Consider the following 23,129-nt stretch of genomic DNA (forward strand, 5'->3'; position numbering starts at 1 on the left):
GCAGTGAGCCAAGATCGTGCCATTATATGCCAGCTTGAATCACTCTGTACCCCATCCCCCACCACCCAAAAAAAGAATAATTCTGTGGATACTAGCATAAATTTATAGATGAAATAGAGTTCCATTAACTGATAACAGGGAATTTAGAATAAGAACCAGAATAAAGTGGAAGATGATGAGTTTCAGCTCAGGACATGTTGAATTTGAGGTACCTTCAAATATCTACATGAAGCAGCTGAGTATGCTGTTTTAGATTTCAATCATATTAAGTGTAATTAAAGCCAAAAGTGTATTAGGAGTGCTCTGTGAGGTCAGGAGAAAAGAAAAGTACAATCCTGGAGAAAAACAATGTATAAAAATGTGCATGGAGAAAGAGGAGACAATTATGGAAATTGAGAAATTGTGAGAGCGTTAGGAAGAAAAACAAGAAAATGAAGACTGGGTGGTGACTTGTGCTGAAAGCTTTGAAGAGGTTACATAGGACAAATACTTCAGATAAATTCACTGGATGTGACAATCAGTAGACTAGCACCATCATTCTAAGAGTGATCGTGATAGAGCCAGACAAAGGTGACTCATCCTTGAGGGAGACTGGACATTATGAATTAGTCAATATAATTCCTGCTGGTAGGTCAGGTTTCTGCAGAATATTAAGATTTCAACAAAACTTCTGGTGCTGTGTCAAGAGGTCTTGACTGTAAATGGCAATAATTAACCCTGGAAAAATGAGGGAACAATTTCAAAAGAACACTTTATTAATCTCCATGTAGATTCAGCTCTTTCCCTCCCTCTACCTGTCCTTTCACTTAATAGTCATATTTTGGTAGTCTTTGTGAGGGAAAATGCCTCTTCTTTAACATAATTTCAAATTCCATACTAGCCCAGGGACAGAGCGAGTGAGAAGGTGGTATACAACTGCTCTGAGGCTAAAGACATGGTACTTTTGAATCACAGGGTTCTTCTTAGAATTCAGAACGTGACCTTCATCCTGAAGCATCTGCAGTTCTCTCTTAAATTCAGACTGGCTGTGAAATTTCTGAAGGAACTTACATGGTGAATGCAGTAGTACAAGGGGGTGATAGCCTTTGACTTCTTCTCTCTCCCAAATCCAGATACCAGTTACCTCCCTTCACTTTCATCACCTTACCAGTGTTAGTGCTTTATGTAGTTTGGAGATTGTAGTTGCAATCATTCTTCAGCTTTCTTTGTACAGTTTGAGTGGGCTGAGTTCATTAGAAGAGCTCTCCCAGATGGGCTTTCATTTCAAACTCATCAGCTCTTGCTTTTATTCCCATTTATCTAAAGTTCTTTTTGATCATCCAGCTCCAACTCCCATTTACGACCTGATTGTTGATCTGTTCAGGAGAAACAGGCCTCCAGCAGAAGTGGGGAAAATGCTTTGGGGAGAGAAAGAACAAAAACACACACACATAGGTTGTCACACAAAGATGAAGTCCTCCTCACACCATTGTCCTTTGGAAGATAATGCTGAAGAAAATAATAATTCCAAAAATAATTTTGGAAATAGAAACAACTAGGAGGTGAGGTGGGGGAAAGTGTGTGATGGAAAAGCAAACAAGGAAGTCATAAAAATTCTTACAATTATAATTCTCCATGTGAGAAGTGTACTGGAAATATTTATTTATTTATTGAGACAGAGTTTCACTCTTGTTGCCAAGCCTGAGGTGCAATGGCGCAATCTCGGCTCACCACAACCACAGCCTCCTGGGTTCAAGTGATTCCCCTGCCTCAGCCTCCTGAGTAGGTGGGATTACAGGCATGTGCCACCACGCTCAGCTAATTTTGAAATTTTACTAGACACCTCCATGTTGGTCAGGCTGGTCTCGAACTCCCAATCTCAGGTGATCCTCCTGCCTCAGCCTCCCAAAGTGCCGGGATTACAGATGTGAGCCACCATGCCTGGCCTCCTTGTGATTTATATGCATCCATCAGTGATCTATCGGCTTCTTGTCATTTGGGGGAGGAGACCACTACATTTCCTTTGCCTGTGATAGATCTGTTTGATTATATCTCCTTCAGTTTGCAGCTTCTGGAGTCCCCTATTTCACATTTATTTCCACAAACTACATTTCGAAAATAAAGACTTCTGGCCAGGTGTGGTGGCTTATGCCTGTAATCCCAGCACTCTGGGAGGCCAAGGTGGGTGGATAACCTGAGATCACGAGTTTGAGACCAGCCTGACCAACATAGTGAAACCCCATCTTACCTAAAAATACCAAATTAGCCAGGTATGGTGGTGGATGCCTGTAATCCCAGCTACTTGTGAGGCTGAGGCAGGAGAAGTGCTTGAACCTGGGAGGCCGAGGTTACAGTGTGCCGAGATCACACCATTGCACTGCAGCCTTGGCAACAAGAACAAAACTGTGTCTAAAAGAAAAAAAAAAAAGACTTATTTTGCTCTTCATATGCACCTGCCTTTCTCTTTGGCTCTTTTACCTCTACCTCTACCAGGGAAGGCAAACCAGACAGTAGAGCCATTTTCTAATGGTAGTCCTGAAGACAGTCTCATTATTTACTTACTTATATGCTTACATACTTATTATGTGTTAACTTTGTTATAACATACATGTTATATCTATTAATTGTCATGTCTTAGAGGGCATAATTTGATCTGAATTATGTCTAGATGCATGTAATGTAATGATGAGTCATATTATAATGTGGTTCTGCTCCAATGATAACATTTACATAATGGTATATATGACAAGACTATAAAGTAAGGGGCTGGGTTTTCAAGTGAGCCTTGTGGAAAACAGTCCCCTGACTTTACAGCCATGCCTCATACATCACAATGCTCATCCTAAGTGCATTGTGGTTTATTGCAAGCACTTTTCTTTTTCCTTACTGTTGGAATGAGATAAAGTATAAACCCTATATGGAAAAGACCATATTTTTTTCTATCTAGAACTTTGCATGCTTTTGGTATTTGTAATGATGCAGAGGTAACACAATTTTCTTCAAATAGCTGTGGAATTATTTTTAATTGCATAGTGAGTGAAGTTTTTAACTACAAATCTGAGCTACAATTCCAAGACTAATTTTACTCTTTCAAAGGTACAACCAAAGGCAGTTTTTTCTCCTTCCAAATGAGAGGTATTTTTCACAGAGAACAAAGACTCATAGGGAGAATCAAAACAAAAGCAGAATTTAAAGTTGTTTCTTATCCTCTCTCAACTGTATAGGGAGGAAAGAGGAGAATTTGTAGTTCAAAGGAGAGGAAAAAGTTGTAGATTCTTGCTACTTTAGTGAGCATATAATTGCCACTCAGTCACTGAGGAGACAGAACAGGCCTTGTTCTTGCAACCTGAGAGTCCTCAAAGTATAGGATATGCTTCATCCAATTTAGGAGGAACCCCAGTTCAGCCAGCAGACCTCAGGGGATCACAAAGCACAGCATGGGCCTCTATTTCAGCTACCCTAGAGAGACAGCCATGTATGAGTTCTGCCCTTGATGAAACTAAGTGGATCTGGTTGAAAAGTGGTGAGACAATTAAGGCCTGTGCTGCCTATGCACAGGTATCCCAAAAATCCTTTAAAAATGTTCCAAAGATGGCATGAGATCCTCAGTTTACACCATTGCACTATAACCATGCTGCATCATCCTGCTCTTGATTTAAATTCTGTGGGCTGTAAGAGGCTGATTGCTAACCAGAGGGGACCAAGGGGCTATCAGATGCAAGACAGCCCAAGCCCCTAAAAGGGGGTTTCCCTGAAAATGCCTATTAATAAGCAAGGATTAGATTGAGTCACAATATCCGGGAGCTGCTGGATTGATCCCCAAAATGAGGTTTCTACAGAATGAATGACAAAGATTTGAATTATGGAAGGATATGGAAACAAAAATGCATCACTGTGTACTCCAAATATATCCTGTTTAATAGTCACAACAATCTGAGGAAGTAGTTACTACTCCTGTTTTGCAGAAGGAAAACCCTGAAGCTCTTCAAAAATATTGGACACATTAGGTCCAGGCACTGCTCTCTATATTTTTTTAAAACCTTTTAAACATTACTAGTGCCAAACGAGGTAGATACTATGATCATCTTCATTTTATAGCTTAGGAAACACATGCACAGAGAGGATAAACAAATGTCCCAAAACCACAGAGCAAGTATGTGGTGAAGCTCGAATTTAGAGCAGAAAATTGGCTTTGCAGCCTGAAGCCATCACCACCTCACCATGCTGCCTTTCTTTGCTAAGTAACTTGCCTAAAGCTACTAAACTACTGAACCCATAACTTTTCCACTTTGCCACTTACAAAATAAGGGAGAATTTTGAGTTGTGATGTGATTAAGAAGAGTATGATTTTTTTTTCTGACATGATCCAGACTCTTGGAAAGATCCTAGAAGAGCTGTTTCCAACCACTTATAAATGTTCCTGGGATTGACTCTAACTCCAGCTGTGACTGGGATAGAAATCAGTTCTCTCCTGGTCTCAGTCTCAGTATTTATCTCTTTTTGGAATTTATTTATTTCTTCTATGTGAATGTAGAGACAGCACAGTTAATGTGACAACAATAGGAATAAAGATGGTCCTAGAAGAGACGGTTTGTGGAGACACACTCAGGGCTTAATTGGGTGGTCCTGTTTCTTTTCCATCCACTCTTCTCTTAACTTCTACCATCTGCATGGATATGCAACTATGCTTCTTCAAAAAGATGATTCTGAAATGTAGTCATGCATGTATCAAATATAACGATGCATGTATGACTGGACAAGGTGTTCTTTAGTGATAGTAAGAGACAAAAAGCATGTCTATGGAGGCTTTTTCATTGCTCCAGGAATTGAACACCTTATCTGGGTTTTGCCATTTGCCATAGTGAACTTTTTGCACTTTCAGGTGATGATCATTGTAGTAAGTGGTAGCCTAATCACAGAAAGGGTGCTTTCACAGTAGAGCACATGTGAATAACTAATGAAAGTTTGGCATTTAGAGAAATACGTGATTGATCTGAGAGTCTGCGTAATACATATTTAGTGGGTTTCATCACACTACAAAATATAAAGAGATTAATTTTTTGAATGTGACTTAGAGAAATCAATGTTTTTCCTTTAGTTATTTCTCTTATATGACTGTTTTCTTCTTATCCTTTACAATGAGATACTATGAATATAAGCATATATATTGCTTTGCATTTTATGAAATGTTTCTATGTACATCACCTCATTTGATTTAAAGAACTAACCTGAGAATGGTTCTAAGGGGTTGAACAGGTATCGTTAGCCCTATTTTACTTACAAAGAAACTAAGATAAAGAAAAGTTAAATGACTTATCTGTGTTCCAATAGTAAATAGGCTGTAAGGCCAGAACTAAAATGAGCCTCTTCAGGAGCTAAACTGTTTGTTTTTTACACTAGCACTCCATTAGCAGTATACAGATTTCTGAATCATTGTGGCCAGCAATATATTTACTGAATCTAGTTCCTGTGGGTTTACTACCTCTGTATTCTGCTACCTGGGTGTTCTTACTCTGCCCTGACCATCCATTACTACTTCCATGTGTGTGCATGTACACATGTGCATGTAACTATTTGTACATGAATGTGTGCAAAGAAGCAAGGGTGAGGGGAGATAATCTGATCATGTAGATGCTGTCATAGTGTTAACTGGTCTACAATTTGATATAAATCTAGAGAAGTCAACCATTACCAAACTAAGATTAGGGTCTGGGTCAAGTGGATGAAGATGAGGAGAAGAGACATGCAAAACAGCAAGAGAATGATGCCAAGAGAGCAGACAGGGGTCCAACCAGAGGTCAAGTGTGAAAAGAACTAAAGCTAGGAGCAAGGAAGTTAAAGAGTTGAAGCTTTTAGTTGCAGCAGAGGCTAACAGGGCTCCTGAGTGTCAGCAGTGAATTCCCACAGTTCTTTTTTTATTTCTAATTGACTCTAATCTTAGAAAATGGTAATGAAGCAAAAAGATGATCCAAAATGATTGATGATTTAAAATTCCTTAAATTTGATTTTTAACTAACTTGGTATTTATTTTTTTGATGTGTTTGCATAGTTGTTGGAATTCATCATACTTAAAATAATGTTATAAAACCAGACTAAGGACTTCTGACTCAGGAGAATCTGGGATATTTTCATACTTTATTCCATTCTCTGCTTAGAATTTTTCTGATTCCACATTTTAATGCTGGGAATATATAGCATCACTTCCCAGACCAATTATCTTTCCTTCTAGAGTGAAATGATTCTATGATAGTTTTGCTGATTCACTAAGGGTTTTATTTGTAGGATTGAAGTTACAAGGCAAACAGCATCAAAATAACATTCTTAAAGATATCCTTCCCATCCACATCTTGAATCTTTCCACATCTTACAAAAGAGGGAGATTCACAAATGTGAAAAATAATAAAGGTCAATGAAAAAGTTTTCTGATGAGCAAAGACTAATATTTTTTAAAAAAATCAATTTTCTCCAACTGATTCTCCTTTACCTATCCTGGGTGTTAGGAAACAATTACATCATTTTATGATTATGAAACTAAAAACAACAAAAGGGGCATGATTAACTAATAACTTATAGTCATTAACTATTAACTTATAACCAGAGCCTCACTAGCCCTCATTGTTGTGCCTTTGTCATGAACTTTGCTGCTGACAATTAAGTATTTGTAAATTAAAAAGCATAAGGCTATGAAAACACACTACTGCGCTTTAGATATTTGTTCTGTGCTTCTGGATATGTAAACCAAGAGAAAGATGTCTGTATCTGGGTATTTCAAGCTCGATCCTGTCAACATTTTGGATAATATACATCTCTGTGTTGGGGGCTGTCCATGGCATTGTAGGACATTTATCAACACCCCTGGCCTCTCCCTACTAGAAACCAATAGCAACACCCCCTCCCTAGTTGTGACAACCAAAAAATGCCTCCAGATATTGCCAGTGTCATCTAGGGGCACAAATTGCCTTCACTTTGAAACTACTTATCTAACTATTCTTTCTTAAGAAACAAATAGATTTCTCTTACCCATCCAGTTACACCCCTCCTAGACTCTGCAACGTATAAATATGAGTATAGATAACTGGTAAGAGATTACATAAAATATATTTATTGTTATCAGTGAATAAATACCAGATTATACTCTTGAGAAAAGAAGGAAATTTATGCAAGGCCAAGTCTAGATAAATTTGAATCCTAAGTTGGCATGTTTTTTAGCAGTTATTAATGCTTGTTAAATATGAAATGTGTCCAGCAGCAATTGGACAGGCTTAATATCTGGTAGATACGTATCAATTACATCATAGATATCTTGTCAGTACATATGCTATTAAGTAATCTGTTGGTACAAACTGATTTTAGCATTTCTTTTCTACCGCCAGTTATATTCAGTTTTTAAGCAGTACAAACCCCACTCTTGTGCAATGTTACTAGAATTGTCAACGTACCTGTTTGTATAAGTCTGCATAACAGACTTGGTATAAAGTGTTTGAAGAAATTCAATGCTTAAGATTTGTATGGGTGCATTGATATTTTGTGACAGTTTTATGGAATCAAATATACTAAACAGAGAAGATAAAAAATTGTGTGCTTACCTTTCCTAACTTTTTTTTAGAGATGAGTTTTAAAAAATCATAGGTTTACAGTTCAGGTAGGTAACCCATCTGATATTCGAGGGTTCATGATTAACACGAGCAACCTACTGAGCACTTAGTTAGGATACGATACTTTTTTTCAGTTTTTCACATGCAATATAGATCATCTAGTTCCGAGAGATGATCCTTCTTTTTAGTGGACATGGGAACACATTTTTTCTCTCCTTTACTTTCATTTTAATACCATACTCAATAATTCTTTTTAAATTTCCCTTTATATCTGATAACTTTAAGTATTTCTTAAGAAATATTAAAATAGTAATCCATCTTTACTGTGCCTATTAGATAATTAATATTTTATAATTGACCTAATGCAATTTGTTAAATTCATCTTGTTTATTCCACATTTCAGCAAGTATCTACTATGCATGTGGTATTTATGCTGCTAGGCTCAGTGAGGGCTCCAGAGGTGAATTACAAGAAGGTCACTGTCTTAATAAGCTTATGAGAAAAGATGAGTGCAAATAACTCTAATGCAATGTGGAGTATGATAAGGTCATAAAAAGGAAGTTTTAAGAAGGTTACACTGACGAGAGAAGATTTTCTGGAGAGGTGGCATTTTGTAGCATACGTCCATGTCCTCAGCTGCCTTCCATAAAACCCACCCAAAGTGGAAGGATATTCTCTGATCTTCTCTTCGTGGCACTAACACCCACTGTCATTAGGGTCCAGTTCTTTCTAAACCTGGGAATTATTTGCAACATAATGTGTTCCTCAAGACAACATTCTATTAAAACAACACATAACACTAACAAGTTTTTGAAATACATCTCTTCATCTTCCTGCTTTAGCCCAGGCTGATTTTGGAGATAAAATCATTAAGTATAAAGTTTAGAACTAAACTGCAGCAACATTCTAGGTAGGTGATAATTCATTATTATCATATTATAATAGCATGGCCCAAGAATTCTCATGTACTCCACAAGCCTGCCTGATGCACAGTTGAGCCAGCATACCTCCGAGATGCAAGCCCGTGATGCTTATTGGTCAGTCAGTGAATGCTGGGAACCTGGGTCTGTATTTATATCAGCATTTCTTATTTCCAGATAGCCAGGTGGTCTGTCATTACACTGTATGACTAGTTATTATCTCTTAATAAACATAGACCTCTACAAATTGAAACTACTGATTTTGGTTTACTATATTTTCTCTTTTCTTTTCTTTTCTTTTTTACAAGTTCTCACTCTGGCCAGGCTGGAGTGCAGTGATGTGATCATAGCTCACTGCAGCCTCGAACTCCTGAGTTCAAGTGGTCCTCCTGCCTCCAGCCTCCCAAAGAGCTGGGATTACAGGCATGTGCCACCGTGCCTGGTCCTACCATCTTTTTTTATGTGTACTTTTTATGATAAAAAATAGTTGCCATCTTAAATTAAGATTTTGAAATTAAGAAAATATTTAGTTCTGGAATTGCATTATTCCTTTACTCATTTTTTATTAAGAAAGTTTTAGTCACATTATAGAAGGATTATTTTCTAGTTTACAGAGCTAATACATTTATTTTGCAACTATTGAGTACATAAAAAGGAACCCTGAAAGATGTGGAGAAGTGGTTTCCTTTTTAAAAACACTTCACTGTACTGTGTTCTGGTGCTTGGAGTCTGGCTAACCATCTGAGTTAGTAAAAAGTATATGTGTATTCTAATATACTATTCATTTGTTTGTCAGTAAAAGTTGAATTTTAAAAATAAATATGGATAAAACCCAAAGCAAAAATAAGGTGCTATGTAAATTGTCATAACAAAATTTCCACATAATACATTGTTTAATTAGATGCACTTTTATGCATCTGGCAATTTTGCTGAAATAGTCAATTACTTCTTTAGGTAAGATAGAGCTGAACACCCTCAAATAATAATTTGGAATAATGATCTGTATGATTTTAACTTTTCCATGAATGAAAATTGCTAAAATGTCAAAGGACCATAAAGACTCGACCTATAAATTTTACCTTATGTTGTTAAGGAAATCTGTCCAATTTATTTGTGGATGCTATAGGACTAGGGATAGGGACATGGAATATAGGTTACCAAATGTCCTGTGTCTGCATGTGTGACCCAGTTAGTTCACAGGACAGGCATTTATCAAATGCCTTTTTTATCCCAGATTAGTTATTGGTGGTATCCAAATGAACAAGGTAAAAATTTGCTGTTTTTATTGGATTCACAGGCCATATTTATGTAGGCTATATTATATAGTACTTTTTCTTTCAAAGTGAACAGGTTGGAGCCATATTTGGGTCTAAGAGGCATTCAGAATACATCTATAATGTAGCAAATCTGGCCATTCTTGTGTTAAGCTGTGCAGATGAGAAACATGCACAAGGAAAAATGATAGAAGATTTAAAACACATTTACATAGGTAAATTTCTATCCTTCTTAGTAGAATAGAAAAAACATGGTAAATCTACATTCAACAATTTCATAATGGTCTAGAGTAAGACAGCAAACATCCTATTAATTAATTCAACAATGATTTTACATTTAGAGATGCTGCAAACATCACCAAAAACAGAGAAATGATGCCACAAGAGAAGAGAACACCAAAGGTAAAACTGAGTCTGGAATTAGGCAGCAAGCATTCATGAAGTTAAGTTGGTACTCGTGATAAAAGGCCTCTAAATTATTAAACACATAAATTATACTCAATAATATATGCATGACAGAGAAGCGCATACTGGGAAATGGAGATATTAAATGATACCTAAATCTAGTTATGTTTATGAAAACAAATAGGTAAAGAAGAAAAGTAAGACCTGTTTATCTTGGCACCTAACTTGTTAAGTCAAATTCTTACTCTAGGGTCAGGCATGGTGATTCATGACCACAATCCCAGTGCTTAGGGAGGCCAAGTTGGGTAGATCACTTGAGACTAGCCTGGACAATATAGCAATACCCCATCTCTAATTTTTTTTTTTTTTTTTTTTATTAGCTAGTCCTGCTGGCATGCACCTATAATCTTAGCTACCTAGGAGGCTGAGTCAGGAGGATTGCTTGAGCCCAGTAGTTTGAGGCTGCAGTGAGCTATGACCAGGCCACTGCTCTCTAGTCTTGGTGACTCAACAAGACCTGTCTCAAAAAAAAAAAAAAAATCTCCCTCTAAATAACATATACAATTCAATTAAAATTAATAGGATAAGGAGGTCTTTGTATTACACCATAGATGGAGTATGTAGAAAGACTTAGCTTTTCTCTTTCTTATAAGAGACACAGTTGGCCTTTATATTCCCATGTGGACAGCCTGGGGGTTATGCATCAATTTTCTGTCTATGTTTAGTTGTTTTGACCTGAGAGAAAAACTGGATTTTATTTGGTTTAGAAAATACAGGGGAACAGGGTGTCTTAATTGTCCTGCTGTGGTGCTTGTGGCTCTTTCTGTTCATTCCCTCCTGCCCCAGAGTGTTGAGCAGCTGGCTTTGCAGCTGTGAACAGGGTTTGGGACATCTCCCTATGGGGTAGACATAAATCTTACCACAGGGATGCAGACAGAAGGTTTTGTTTTTGTTTTTGTTTTTGTTTTCTGCTAGATTCTTCCATTGCAAGACTCTTGCTGGAACTGAAGGAGAAAAATCATACTCCCCAAAAAGTATTTATCCTGCCTTCACTAATTCATGTTCTTTGCCCCTTTCTTTCAAATTTCAGAAAGAGACCCTTTTACATTTTTTAAAGCAGTAATTCAAATAAGTGTTATTCCTTTACCCTTTTTGATATATTGGTCTATGAACGACAAAATTGTCTTCTTCATCTTTGTTAAAGATTGCCTGCATTCAGTATGACTAGAAATGCTGTCAGCAACCTAACTTGCCACCAAACAAGCTTCTGCCTTCAGCAGTTGGAACCAAACTTATGCCAGATGATGTTTGCTTTGATTTCCTTGTCATAACACCTATCCGCTTATGCTTGGATCTGCTCACATAATTTTTACTCCTGGAAGTTGGCATTCCAAACTTGTAAAGATTAGAAGTAAACTCAGAAGTCTAGTCTAATTCATATAATGGTGGAGTATAACTTTAATCTATCATTACACAATACTATAGGAAATACTTACAAAAGAGTAAACACAGGGCCGGGCACGGTGGCTCACGCCTGTAATCCCAGAACTTTGGGAGGCTGAGACAGGCAGATCACGAGGTCAGGAGATCGAGACCATCCTGGCTAACATGGTGAAACCCCGTCTCTACTAAAAATACAAAAAAACTAGCTGGGCAAGGTGGCGGGCGCCTGTAGTCCCAGCTACTTGGGAGGCTGAGGCAGGAGAATGGCGTGAACCCGCGAGGCAGAGCTTGCAGTGAGCTGAGATCGCGCCACGGCACTCCAGCCTGGGCGACTAAGCAAGACTCCGTCTGAAAAAAATAAAAATAAAAATAAAAAGTAAACAAAGTTCAAGATGGAGTAAAAGTGCTATGATATCAATTGTATAATTCTCAAAATTACTTAAAAAGATGGAGTTCTGAGTGAGTGGCCTTTTCCTAAACAAGAAGATAATGGGAAGTCAATACTAATTTAACTTTGGCTTCATTACTCATACTCAGATTGTTTATTGCTGAACTGAGTCTAATATGACGACATCCATCCACTGGATGGTAATTACATCTTAAATGAAATAGTGAAAATTTAAGGACTCCAAGAATGGCATGGCAGTAATTCATTCGGCATATAATTATTTTCCTTGTTTGGACTTGTTGAGTCTGATCACCTAGAAAAGAAACGCAGAAATAGTTGTTGTTAAGGCACTAATATTGTTACTCTGCTCTGTCAGGTGCGTTGTAGAAGACAAGAACTCAAAGGTGGCCTGGTTGAACCGTTCTGGCATCATTTTTGCTGGACATGACAAGTGGTCTCTGGACCCACGGGTTGAGCTGGAGAAACGCCATTCTCTGGAATACAGCCTCCGAATCCAGAAGGTGGATGTCTATGATGAGGGTTCCTACACTTGCTCAGTTCAGACACAGCATGAGCCCAAGACCTCCCAAGTTTACTTGATCGTACAAGGTAAGGAAAGTGTGGGATAGAAGGGTGGTAAGAAAGAGGTGGGAGTTGCAGAATAATAATGTACAAAATATTTGCAGAACCCTTTCTGAAAAGAAATATTCCCAAAGATACTATTGGACTTGAGTATTGATTTTCTGTCTAAAAAGAGACTTAAAATGAGAGGACCGAAAACAATATAGAGAGTGTACTCCGTTACTGAGGCCAGTAACGTTAGTGAGAATGTTTTCACCCAGCCCTGAGTGTGAAAACCCACAGCAAAAGTCACAGCTGTTGGAACAATGTAAATCAGGGGTACCAGAACACACAGAATGCTTAGAGCCATATGAAGTACACTTTTCCACCCCATTAGGTGCCAGATGCTTTCTCGGGTTTAAGAAAGTTTGGGTTTATCTGTCCTCACCCTGAAGATTATCACTAATTATCTTTTTTGTGACAGCAAAGTTCTTCTGGAAAAATAAAATTTTCCAGCGGACTTATTTTTTCAGCTGTTTGGGTTTCTATGTGGTTTGTATCTCTACTTAATGACAAGTTACTGGTGATCAAATCCAGTGACCAGGATCTGCAAAGTAATTGGGGACAATTTGCTTCTAGATTGGGGGTTCCAGGGCACATCTGAGTCATAGTTTTACAGGATAAAAACCTTCAATGGCATTCAAATACCCCCAAACTATTGCTCTGTTGGATTTCTTTTCCCGTAATTGCAGAATGAGAACAAAACTGATCAGCTGCACAATTTTATTGCAAGTGAAGTCCAACCACCAGCAGTTTCAATGTATCTATCAGGAAAGATCTAAGCACTAACAAACATTAGGGCTGTGTTCATGTATTCTTGATTTATAATTTTATGTAAATGTAATGCAAATTAGGCATGGCCCTAGGGCTCCTGTCAAGGTTCTGATGCAGTCAGTGGTGTGGCAAAGTTTGACTGTAGCTTCTATTAATGTGTTATGGAATTGATTATTGCAGTGTTTAAATTATTGCTCTCCCAACTCCTCTGATTAATAGATTGAAACTGGAATAAAACACATCAGAGACTGCCTGGTGCAGGGGTGCTTTAGTCATGTGACCTCTATTTTAGTTCGTTTGCAATGGCTGATAGCTTCATTTTATTGCTTGTAAAAGGCATGTCTACTAGCTTGCAAAGTTCCAATCACAGTCAAAGCATAGGATGCTTTTCTTGTAGCTTAGTAGAGACTATTTAAGCTCCATTACAAGAGAGACAGCAGGGTATGGATCTTAGGCAACCTATTTACATTTGTAAACAAAATAGAAATACGTAAATATGCCAATGGGTTAATTTACCAACTCCCTGAAAACAAATACAAGCACACATTTATACAAACACACACACACACACACACACTTATCAAAACAAAAGAAAAAATTCTACTAAATTCAATGGCAGAAGGAGGAGAGATAACTAGTTTACTTAGGACCCCTTAGAACAGATTTTACCTACTGACCAGTTATTGAGATTATCTCGTGATTTTTCTTCTTTGAGTTTTGATGTAAGTTTGCTTATTCATATATTTCTTTATAATGGGTTATGCTTGAAAAAAACTGCTTGATTATATTATGATATGTCTACACAATTTTAGTAGCTTTATGGCCTTTGATGTCACTAAAAAGCCGCTAGAGACCATAACTAAAAATTGCGTATTGTCCTATGCTGAATACATTTGACAATCTGAGCACTATATCCCTTGGTTTCTAGATGAGCAAACAGAAGTTAAATTTAGGTTATACTTGCTCAAGGTCACAAAACAGTTCAGAGAATAGTTAAGTGCCAAGCAGATCTGGAAATCTAAAGCACTTTCCACTGGAATGGAGTTTTTGTTGTTTTTTTTTTGCGGGGGCCGTGATTTTAAAGACTAATTTAAGGATTCATAGTTAAGAATTTATATTTAAGTCTGAACTGTTAGCACCAAATGCCCAGTGTTCCTCTTTTTTTTTTTTCTTATTTATCTTTTTACTCTTAAGCTACAAACATGAGCATCTCACAAGGGTTAAAACTAAAATTATGTTAGATACTACTGCATGTACCTTCCTGACATGGCAGTGCAAATGAAATTAAATTTAACTTAAGGGATGGAGAAGTACCAAGTACTGTTTATCTACTATCTCATTTAATTTTAATAATACTACTTTTAGGTAGATGTTTACCCCTTTCTTTTATATATATGCAAAAGTTTAAAGTTCAGAGACAGGAAGGAGCCTGCCAAAGGCTCTCTGTTGGCTTAGGACAGGGTTTCAAACCCGTTTGTCTGATTCAAGGTATTATTGTATTTTATTCTCAGCCACATTGTTTTGACAGAAAAAATCAACAACAAAGCTTGTACTTACAAGCGGGATAAAGAAAGCATGGTCTCCTCCTTGAGCCTGAGTCGCCAAGGGAAATTTTTGGACAATTACATACATACTAGATAATTTGATCTCAAGCACCAGATGGCTGAATCACTTCTCCTCGGGGCATTCAGCCTTGTGGCCATCAGAAGTTCCATCCATTCACACTGTTCCCATTTATTTCTATTCCATTCTTCAACTCTATACAGTTTTCACCACATCAAAGATATTACTTCTAGGAATGGCTGACCTTTCCCTTTTCCCTAACCTCACAGCACCTTTCTTTAGACTCTAAGATACTTCTGATTTTTTACATCCTGCCATGATCACCCTCCATGGTTTCTGCAAATTCAGTACAACTAATCATTACGTAAATACTGTATTCCGTCTCCTTACACAATGGTGAAGCCACCTTGAGCTCAAAGGTGCTACAAGATATCACTAAAGAATAGCAGTTTAGAAGGTGGGTTCTGCAGAGTTACATTGCTTGATTCAAATCTGCTTTCATTCTTGCTATTTAAATACACTTTGGGGGTAAACCACTTAATTTCTCTGAGGTTCAGCTTTGTCATATGAAAAATATATATAAAGCTAACATTTTAAGTCCTCCTCAATGTATCGTAAGGATTAAATTAGATGATCTATGTAAACCTCTAGTGCAGTGTCTGGAGATCATGTTTTCTCACCCACTACGTTGATGATGATGTTGATAACATGCTGTTGATGATGACGACGAATACCATGATGTTGCTGGTACTTCAGTACTTCCATAAAGCTCACTCCTGTCCTGGGGTGCTGCCCAGAATCTAACAGATGCTTTCACTCGTTGCCTATTATCCTTGCAGTAGGCTCTTTCCGTTTTTATTTTGGGTGCCTCTAGCCCATTTTTTCAGTTGTCCTTTTCCTTAGCATCCAGTCTTCAGTTTTACTTCCTTCAGATTCTAGAGAGCTTCTTTTTTAAAAATTTATTTTAGGCTTGAAGGTACATAGATAAACACATGTCAGAGGGGTTTATCGTGCATGCTGTTACATCCCCCAGGTATTAAGCTCAGTACCCAATAGTTACCTTTTCTTATCCTCTCTTGCCTCTCACCCTCCACCCTCATATAAACCTGTGTCTGTTGTTTCCTTCTATGTGTTCATAAGTTCTTATCATTTAGCTCCCACTTATAAGTGAGAACATGTAGTATTTGGTTTTCTGTTCCTGCATTAGTTTACTAGGGATGATAGCCTACAGCCCCACCTATGTTTCCACAAAAGACATGATCTTGTTTTATTTTTTGGCTGCATAATATTTCATGTTGTACATATATCACATGTTCTTTATCCAGTCTGTCATTGATAGACATTTAGTTTGATTCCATGTTTTTGCTATTGTAAACAGTGCTGCAATGAACATTTGCAGAATTCTACCATAGAGAGCTTCTTAAACTAGCATTCTAAGTGTGGTTCTTGTATAGCCTGCAGCAAAGTTAACATTTTGGTTTTAAATGCAGATTCTGGATAACCACATCCGGAACAATGGAATTAGAATTTCTAAAAATGGGACCTAAACTTCTAAATCATTATGCTTTGCAGGTGATTCAGATGCACACACACAAAAAATCAAGAACTACTACTCTAAGGATCTAAGCAATCAGTGAGAGGGAGTTACTGCTCCCTGCCTGCTCATTTTCTTGTATGACATTGAATCAAATTATCCATAAAACTCTACAGAGCAGGTACTAGAGTCTTACAATAGTAAATAATATAAAATATCTGTGGACTCATCAAAAACATAGATTAATCTCATGTGCTTGAGCCCTGGGAATATTGGCTCCAAAAACTAGGGTATTTGTTTTAAATGTTACATGAAAAACCTTCATGTGTGTATGAATACAAAGGAAATCCTGACATGACAATATTTTAAAAATGAGAATCTTATTTTTAAATATCCCATTCACCACACTTTACAACCCATCTTTTATCATATTTTCAATTTACATACTGCCTAATTGTTAAGTTGGTACAAATAATAGAGTGGTCATTTTTATGTTGAATCTTTTGCTCCCATTTTTATGCTATTCTAATTTGGTTAATGTTGTTTTCAAAATGGCCTAATCTGCAAATACTAAAATTGGAGATAATTTTTTTTTAGCATTTTGAAGTTTTAAATTGTTTTTCTAAATAAAGACTTAAATTTCACTGTAGTGCTAAATAGAATCCCATACATTTTTCTCAGCACTGTGATTCAAATCACACACATGGCTTGTCGGACTTTATCCATTAGTTGCCAGGAAATTTATTGCATAATTACTTTATATAAAGTAATATAATTGTGAAAAAATATGAGAGTAGTACTCCTTATTAGACCAACATGCTTGGTGTGTATTTTTTAAAATCTCCACATTTAAAAAGCTTCGTTTCCTATATCTCATTAATCCTAGAATATCTATAAATCTATAATGACAAAATTATAATGTTTCTAGATGCCCTTTAAATTTAATAATTGAAAACTTAATATTAGGAAACCCAACGTCTTTTTTTTTTTTTTTTTTTTTTTGAGACAGAATCTCACTCTGTCACCAGTCTGGGGTGCAGTGGCACCATCTTGGCTCACTGCAACCTCCACTTCCTGGGTTCAAGCAATTCTCCTGCCTCTGCCTCCCAAGTAGCTGAGACTACAGGTGCGTGCCACCACACCTGGCTAACTTTTAGTAGAGATGAGGTTTCATCATGTTGGCCAGGATGGTCTCCATCTCTTGACCTTGTGATCCACCTGCCTTGGCCTCCCAAAGTGCTGGGATTATAGGCATGGGCCACCATACTGGCCCTCAATTTACACTTTTAATGATTAGTCTAGAGCTTATTGTTTCTAGGATTTAAATTTTTAGAAGCAAGTTTTACAATTCTGTTAACCACTCTGAATGCTGACCAAAATCTGTTACCCAGAACTCTAAGACGGTATCTCGTTTTTCTCTCAGAATCGCTCTCCTTTCCTTCTGTTACTTTCTTCTTTCTTCCTTCTGTTACTTTCTTCTTTCTTCCTTCACTCCCACCCTTCTTCCTTCCCTTTCGTAATAAATATCAACTGTACATTGCCTATAAAATTTTATTCAAAAGTTTTGCCTATAGCTCCTTTTTAAAATTTAAGGCATTCTAATAAAATAAGAATTGGAAGTCTTAGATTTGCTCTTAGTGTTAATTTTGTTGACTATTGAGAATCTTAGTGATTAACTGGAATTTTCTCATTTGAATTTTATATGCTGAAGTCTACTAATTTTTCTACTCTTCAGCTTATTTTTTGAGACAATAGGCTCTTGATTGACCGTATAATCGGTCAGGTTCAGACTTGAAAGCCTTAACTATTCACATCAACAACCAGACAGTTAATGAAAGGGAAGAACTGAAACTTTTTAGTTAAGATGGTTAGCAATGTTACCTCATGTGGTTTTCACTTGATATGCTTCCCTGTAGAAAGGATTTCAAGTTTTGTCTAAACCAATCCCATCCAAGCATAATTAATTACTGTCTCCAAGCCCCTTTTTATATAGGTGTAGTCCATCTTTTAGTTATTAAATTATATAATCTGTATACATCCACATACTTTCTAATCTAAACTGCTTTTGTTCTTCTTCAAAGGAGAGAAAATAAGGGAAAAGAGAAAAAGTTATCTTAGTACCAATAGTGGCATGAGAATTGGCTCAGGATAAAAATCTAGACTTCATGAAAGAAAAAAGAAGTTACTTGAAGACAGAGATGAACTAATATTTACCTATATTCAAATATTGAATCATTGAATCTATGAAGATTTTAATACCGTATAGGGAGAATTTTGAGAGTTATTAGGAAGATGTGGAGGTAGAGATTTATTTCTTATCGTATCTGCCTCTGCTAAATATTGTAACTACATCCAGTCTATGGCAAGTTATTTTTACTTGGATTTACACAATATCATATGTGGCTATTCACACATGATCTAGCTTTTACACAGATATTTAAACTTAAGTATTAAAATAAGGATATCTACACTTTCAAATATGTTTAAATAGTACCATAAACCACTATAAATTATCGTTATCTGTACATTTATGTTTTCTGCAAATTACCTTAAAAATATACTCTTAAAAATATTAAAGGCAACTTTTTGAATTTATGTATTTAAAAAGCCAAGAAAGATGGCATATATATGTATATATTCAATATATAGCTATTTCTATTGTTTTCAGTTTGCTACAAATAGGCAATTTTTTTTTGACAAAACTCTTCTGTATGACATGAGTTGTCTTTATAATGTTTCCAGTCCTAGGTCTGCCTGAGTGAAAAACAAATTAAGTATACAAAACACAATAAGGCTTCTTTCATTTTTTTTTTCTTTTTCTTTCTTTCTTTTTTTTGAGATGGAGTCTCGCACTGTTGCCCAGGCTGGAGTGCAGTGACCTGATCTCAGCTCACCACAGCCTCCACCTCCAGGGTTCAAGCGATTCTCCGGCCTCAGCCTAATGAGTAGCTGGGACTACAGGCATGCACCACCACACCCGGCTAATTTTTGTATTTTTAGTAGAGATGAGGGTTTCACTATGTTGGCCAGGCTGGTCTCAAACTCCTGACCTCGTGATCCACCTGCCTTGGCCTCCCAAAGTGCTGGGATTACAGGCATGAGCCACCACGCCCAGCTGGCTTCTTTCATTCTTATTAGTTAAAAAGCTATTAGGCAGGCTGAAGTGTTGTGGAAGAGCAGCCCAACCTGTACCAAGGCCTGAAGAAGAAAGGATTCTGAATGAGGAGGCATCTCTGAAGGGCTAGGCCCACCCAAGAGAGCAGCTGAAGGGAAAACCATCTGGGAAAGTTGGGACCTTGGCTACATTAAAGAGAATTGAGCAAGTAAATAAAAATATTGAAGATAATGATAACCAGTTTCTTATTGTTGGAGAAGAGAGTATAAATGTGGACAGAGAGAAAGCTAACATGAATCTTGTGGTATTGGATTGAAATTGAAGTTATTAGTGATTATTCATAAGTTTTAATAGAAGAGAGAGAGAGAGATGTGTACATATATTTCCTAACCCTGCCCCTGCCCACTAAGAGGCCCTGGAGGACTGACACCCCAGTAGCAATTCATATACCTAATACTTAGCATCCTCATTTTGGTTTTAAAATATCACTATCCACTTAAAAGGAAGGGTTACTTGGAGAAACAGCTGGTACCAGGACTGGGGCAAGGAAGGAACAATATAACTTGGGGCATCTCTTGGGCCAGGAAGTAAGAATGTACTCAAAAAATGACGAGTCATGTCAAAAGTACACGGAAGCCAGCTTGAGAGGGACTTTCACCAGCCAAGTATAGGACAATTGGGGTATTGAAAGAAATAACTGCAATATATTATAATTCTGATATAAATTAGACGCTATTTATTAAATAAAGAGAATATAAAGCCCTTTTATATTATAGAATGCTAATAGAAGGAATGATGGAGTTTGAAAAATATTATTTGGCAACCATCACAGAAATAATTAATTCAAGCAAGAAATATCAATGGATACTAAAACTTGCAAGTGAAAATGAAATAAGGAATAATGTTAAAGTAGCTGCCCACAAAATATTTGTTAAATATAAAGAGAGAAAAGACTAATTAAAAAAGTAGTACAACCTACCTGACACAATATTAATCAAGCGATCGAAGTTAACACTACTAGTAATGGACAAAGTGGCATCATTTACCAAAAGATAAGAGGCAATGAGCTGAACACACATCACTTCTGTGAAATATTTCCCAGAACCTGAGTCTAATAATAAGAAGACATTGGACACACCCAAATTAAAGAACATTCTATAGAAAGACTGGCCTCTAATCTTCATAAATGTCTAGGTTATAAAAGTCAAGAGAGACTGAAGAACTGACCAAGATTGAAAGAGATAAGAGAGAAATGACAACTGGGTAAACTATGTGACCTTTTTGCTAGACAAGACATGATGCAGCAATTGACAAAACGAGTCTGTGGGTGAAGGATACATAGGAAGGATTTGTATTATTCTTATAGCTTTTCTATAAACTTGAAATTACTTCAAAGGGAAAGTGAAACACAATAATACTTAAGGCAATAATACTTAAGGCAGGTATTAGGATTAAAAACTTGTGAATAAAGTAAAAAATTATATTAAATATTAAATGCAGCATAATTAAGCAGGTTTTTTCAAGTATAATCCATTATAAAGAAATGTATGAATAAAATATACTTCATTAAAAAGTCAAGGGACAAAAATCATGAGATAATCCCATGAGGAAAAAAAGACATAGAATATAGTTTAACTTCTATTCTTGATGTGTTTAAAATACTCTGAAATTTAGTGAGCTAAGTATAGAGGATTTATTTCTTAACGTGAAAAAGATAGGTAATTGAAGTCAGGACTAATGCAAGCATACCAACAATCATTATTATTACTTAACATTATACAGTTATTTATATAGGGGCTATAGTCAATGCAATGAAACAAGGTAATAAAATACAATGGTTTAAATATGGGAAAGGGGGAAATAAATTTATCAATATTTTCAGCTAATATGATTAACTAGAAAAACACATAAATTAATTAGCAAATATCTTAACAATATTTAACAATACAAATATATGAACAATACTAATAAATAAATTAATTTGTATTAACAATACTAACAGTAGTTTGATAATTTGTGCATTTATCTGAAGAAATATATTAAATCATTAGTTTCTATATATAGTTATAAAAAACTTGAAATATATTAAAAATGGTCATTCAAAAAGCTGCAAAAATATAAGAACATTTAAGAATAAATTAAATAAACAATGTAGAGAACATAAATGCAAAAATTAAAAGGATGAAAGAACACACTTTTTTGATTGTTTGCTTGCTTGGGTATTTTTTTACATTACATTTACATTAGAATGAAATAATTCTTGAATGGCAACTAAAATATCATTAAAGATATAAAGATGTTTAAAATGAAAATATAATGATCCCCACGGTAAACTGAATTTTTTATGTACCTAAAAATTACTTTGGGGATTTTTAAAATTGAAATTACACCAAATTCATCAAGTTAATTATGAAGAATGGGCAGGCATAAATAACCAACCTTAAAGAATAATTATTGGCCAGGCATGGTGGCTCACGCCTATAATCCCAGCACTTTGGGAGGCCGAAGTGGGCAGATCATGAGGTCATGAGATCCAGATCATCCTGGCTAAAACAGTGAAACCCCGTCTCTACTAAAAATACAAAAAATTAGCCGGGCGTGGTGACGGGCTCCTATAGTCCCAGCTATTCGGGAGGCTGAGGCAGGAGAATGGTGTGAACCTGGGAGGCAGAGGTTGCAGTGAGCTGAGATCCGGCCACTGCACTCCAGCCTGGGTGACAGAGCAAGACTCTCTCAAGAAAAAAAGAAAAAAAAAAAAAAAAACCATATATATATATATATATATTTTTTTTTTTTTTATTGGGAAGAAAGGCTTCTACAGCTAGAAAACTACATCTGCAAAACATATTTAAAAACTATAAAGTCAGTGGATCTAAATGAAAGGCTCAAAACTCTACCACATATGGTCATGTCAAATATGATGTAGATTTAACATAATGGAGAAAATGTGATTATTCAACAAAATGTTTTGAATGAATTAATTTCTTAAAAAGTTGTATTTTTACTAAACAGCCATGTATGAAAATTAACACCAGCTCTCTTAAATATTTAAAAGTAAAAAGTGAAGAAAAAGGCTAGAATTATCCATAAATATGTCTCTCCAATGAAGTGTGGAAGGCTGTCTTAGCATAAAAGTAAATGAAAAGTAAAGAAAACAAATTTGGCTAAACATATATAAATATATAAAATTAAAAGACGCTATAGGCTGGACACAGTGGCTCACACTTGTAATGCCAACACTTTGGGAGGCTGAGGCAGGCGGATCACCTGAGGTCAGGAGTTCGAGACCAGCCTGTCCAATACGGTGAAACCCCATCTTTATTAAAAATACAAAAATTAGCTAGGTGTGGTGGCATGGGCCTGTAGTCCCAGCTACTTGGGAGGCTAAGGCAGGAGATCACTTGAACCCATGAAGCGGAGGTTTGCAGTGAGCAGAGATTGTGCCACTGCACTCCAGCCTGGGTGACAGAGCAAGACTCCATCTCAAAAAAAAGCAATACTCCTCAAGAAGAGCAACT

The 23,129-nt window shown here is 36.5% G+C and overlaps 1 protein-coding gene across 2 annotated transcripts in view; it reads left to right on the plus strand.

Annotated features, from left to right (window-relative positions):
* The window catches only part of LSAMP (limbic system associated membrane protein), a 664,124-nt gene that overhangs the window by 354,531 nt on the left and 286,464 nt on the right, over positions 1–23,129 (plus strand). For both annotated transcript variants that reach the window (XM_033211182.1, XM_033211183.1), the window contains exon 2: positions 12,381–12,613. In XM_033211182.1, coding sequence (XP_033067073.1) covers positions 12,381–12,613 — 233 coding nt within the window. The remainder of the gene's footprint in view (positions 1–12,380; positions 12,614–23,129) is intronic.

Source organism: Trachypithecus francoisi, unplaced genomic scaffold (genome assembly GCF_009764315.1).
Source record: "Trachypithecus francoisi isolate TF-2019V2 unplaced genomic scaffold, Tfra_2.0 Lachesis_group0, whole genome shotgun sequence".
In the NCBI taxonomy this organism is placed as follows: domain Eukaryota; kingdom Metazoa; phylum Chordata; class Mammalia; order Primates; family Cercopithecidae; genus Trachypithecus; species Trachypithecus francoisi.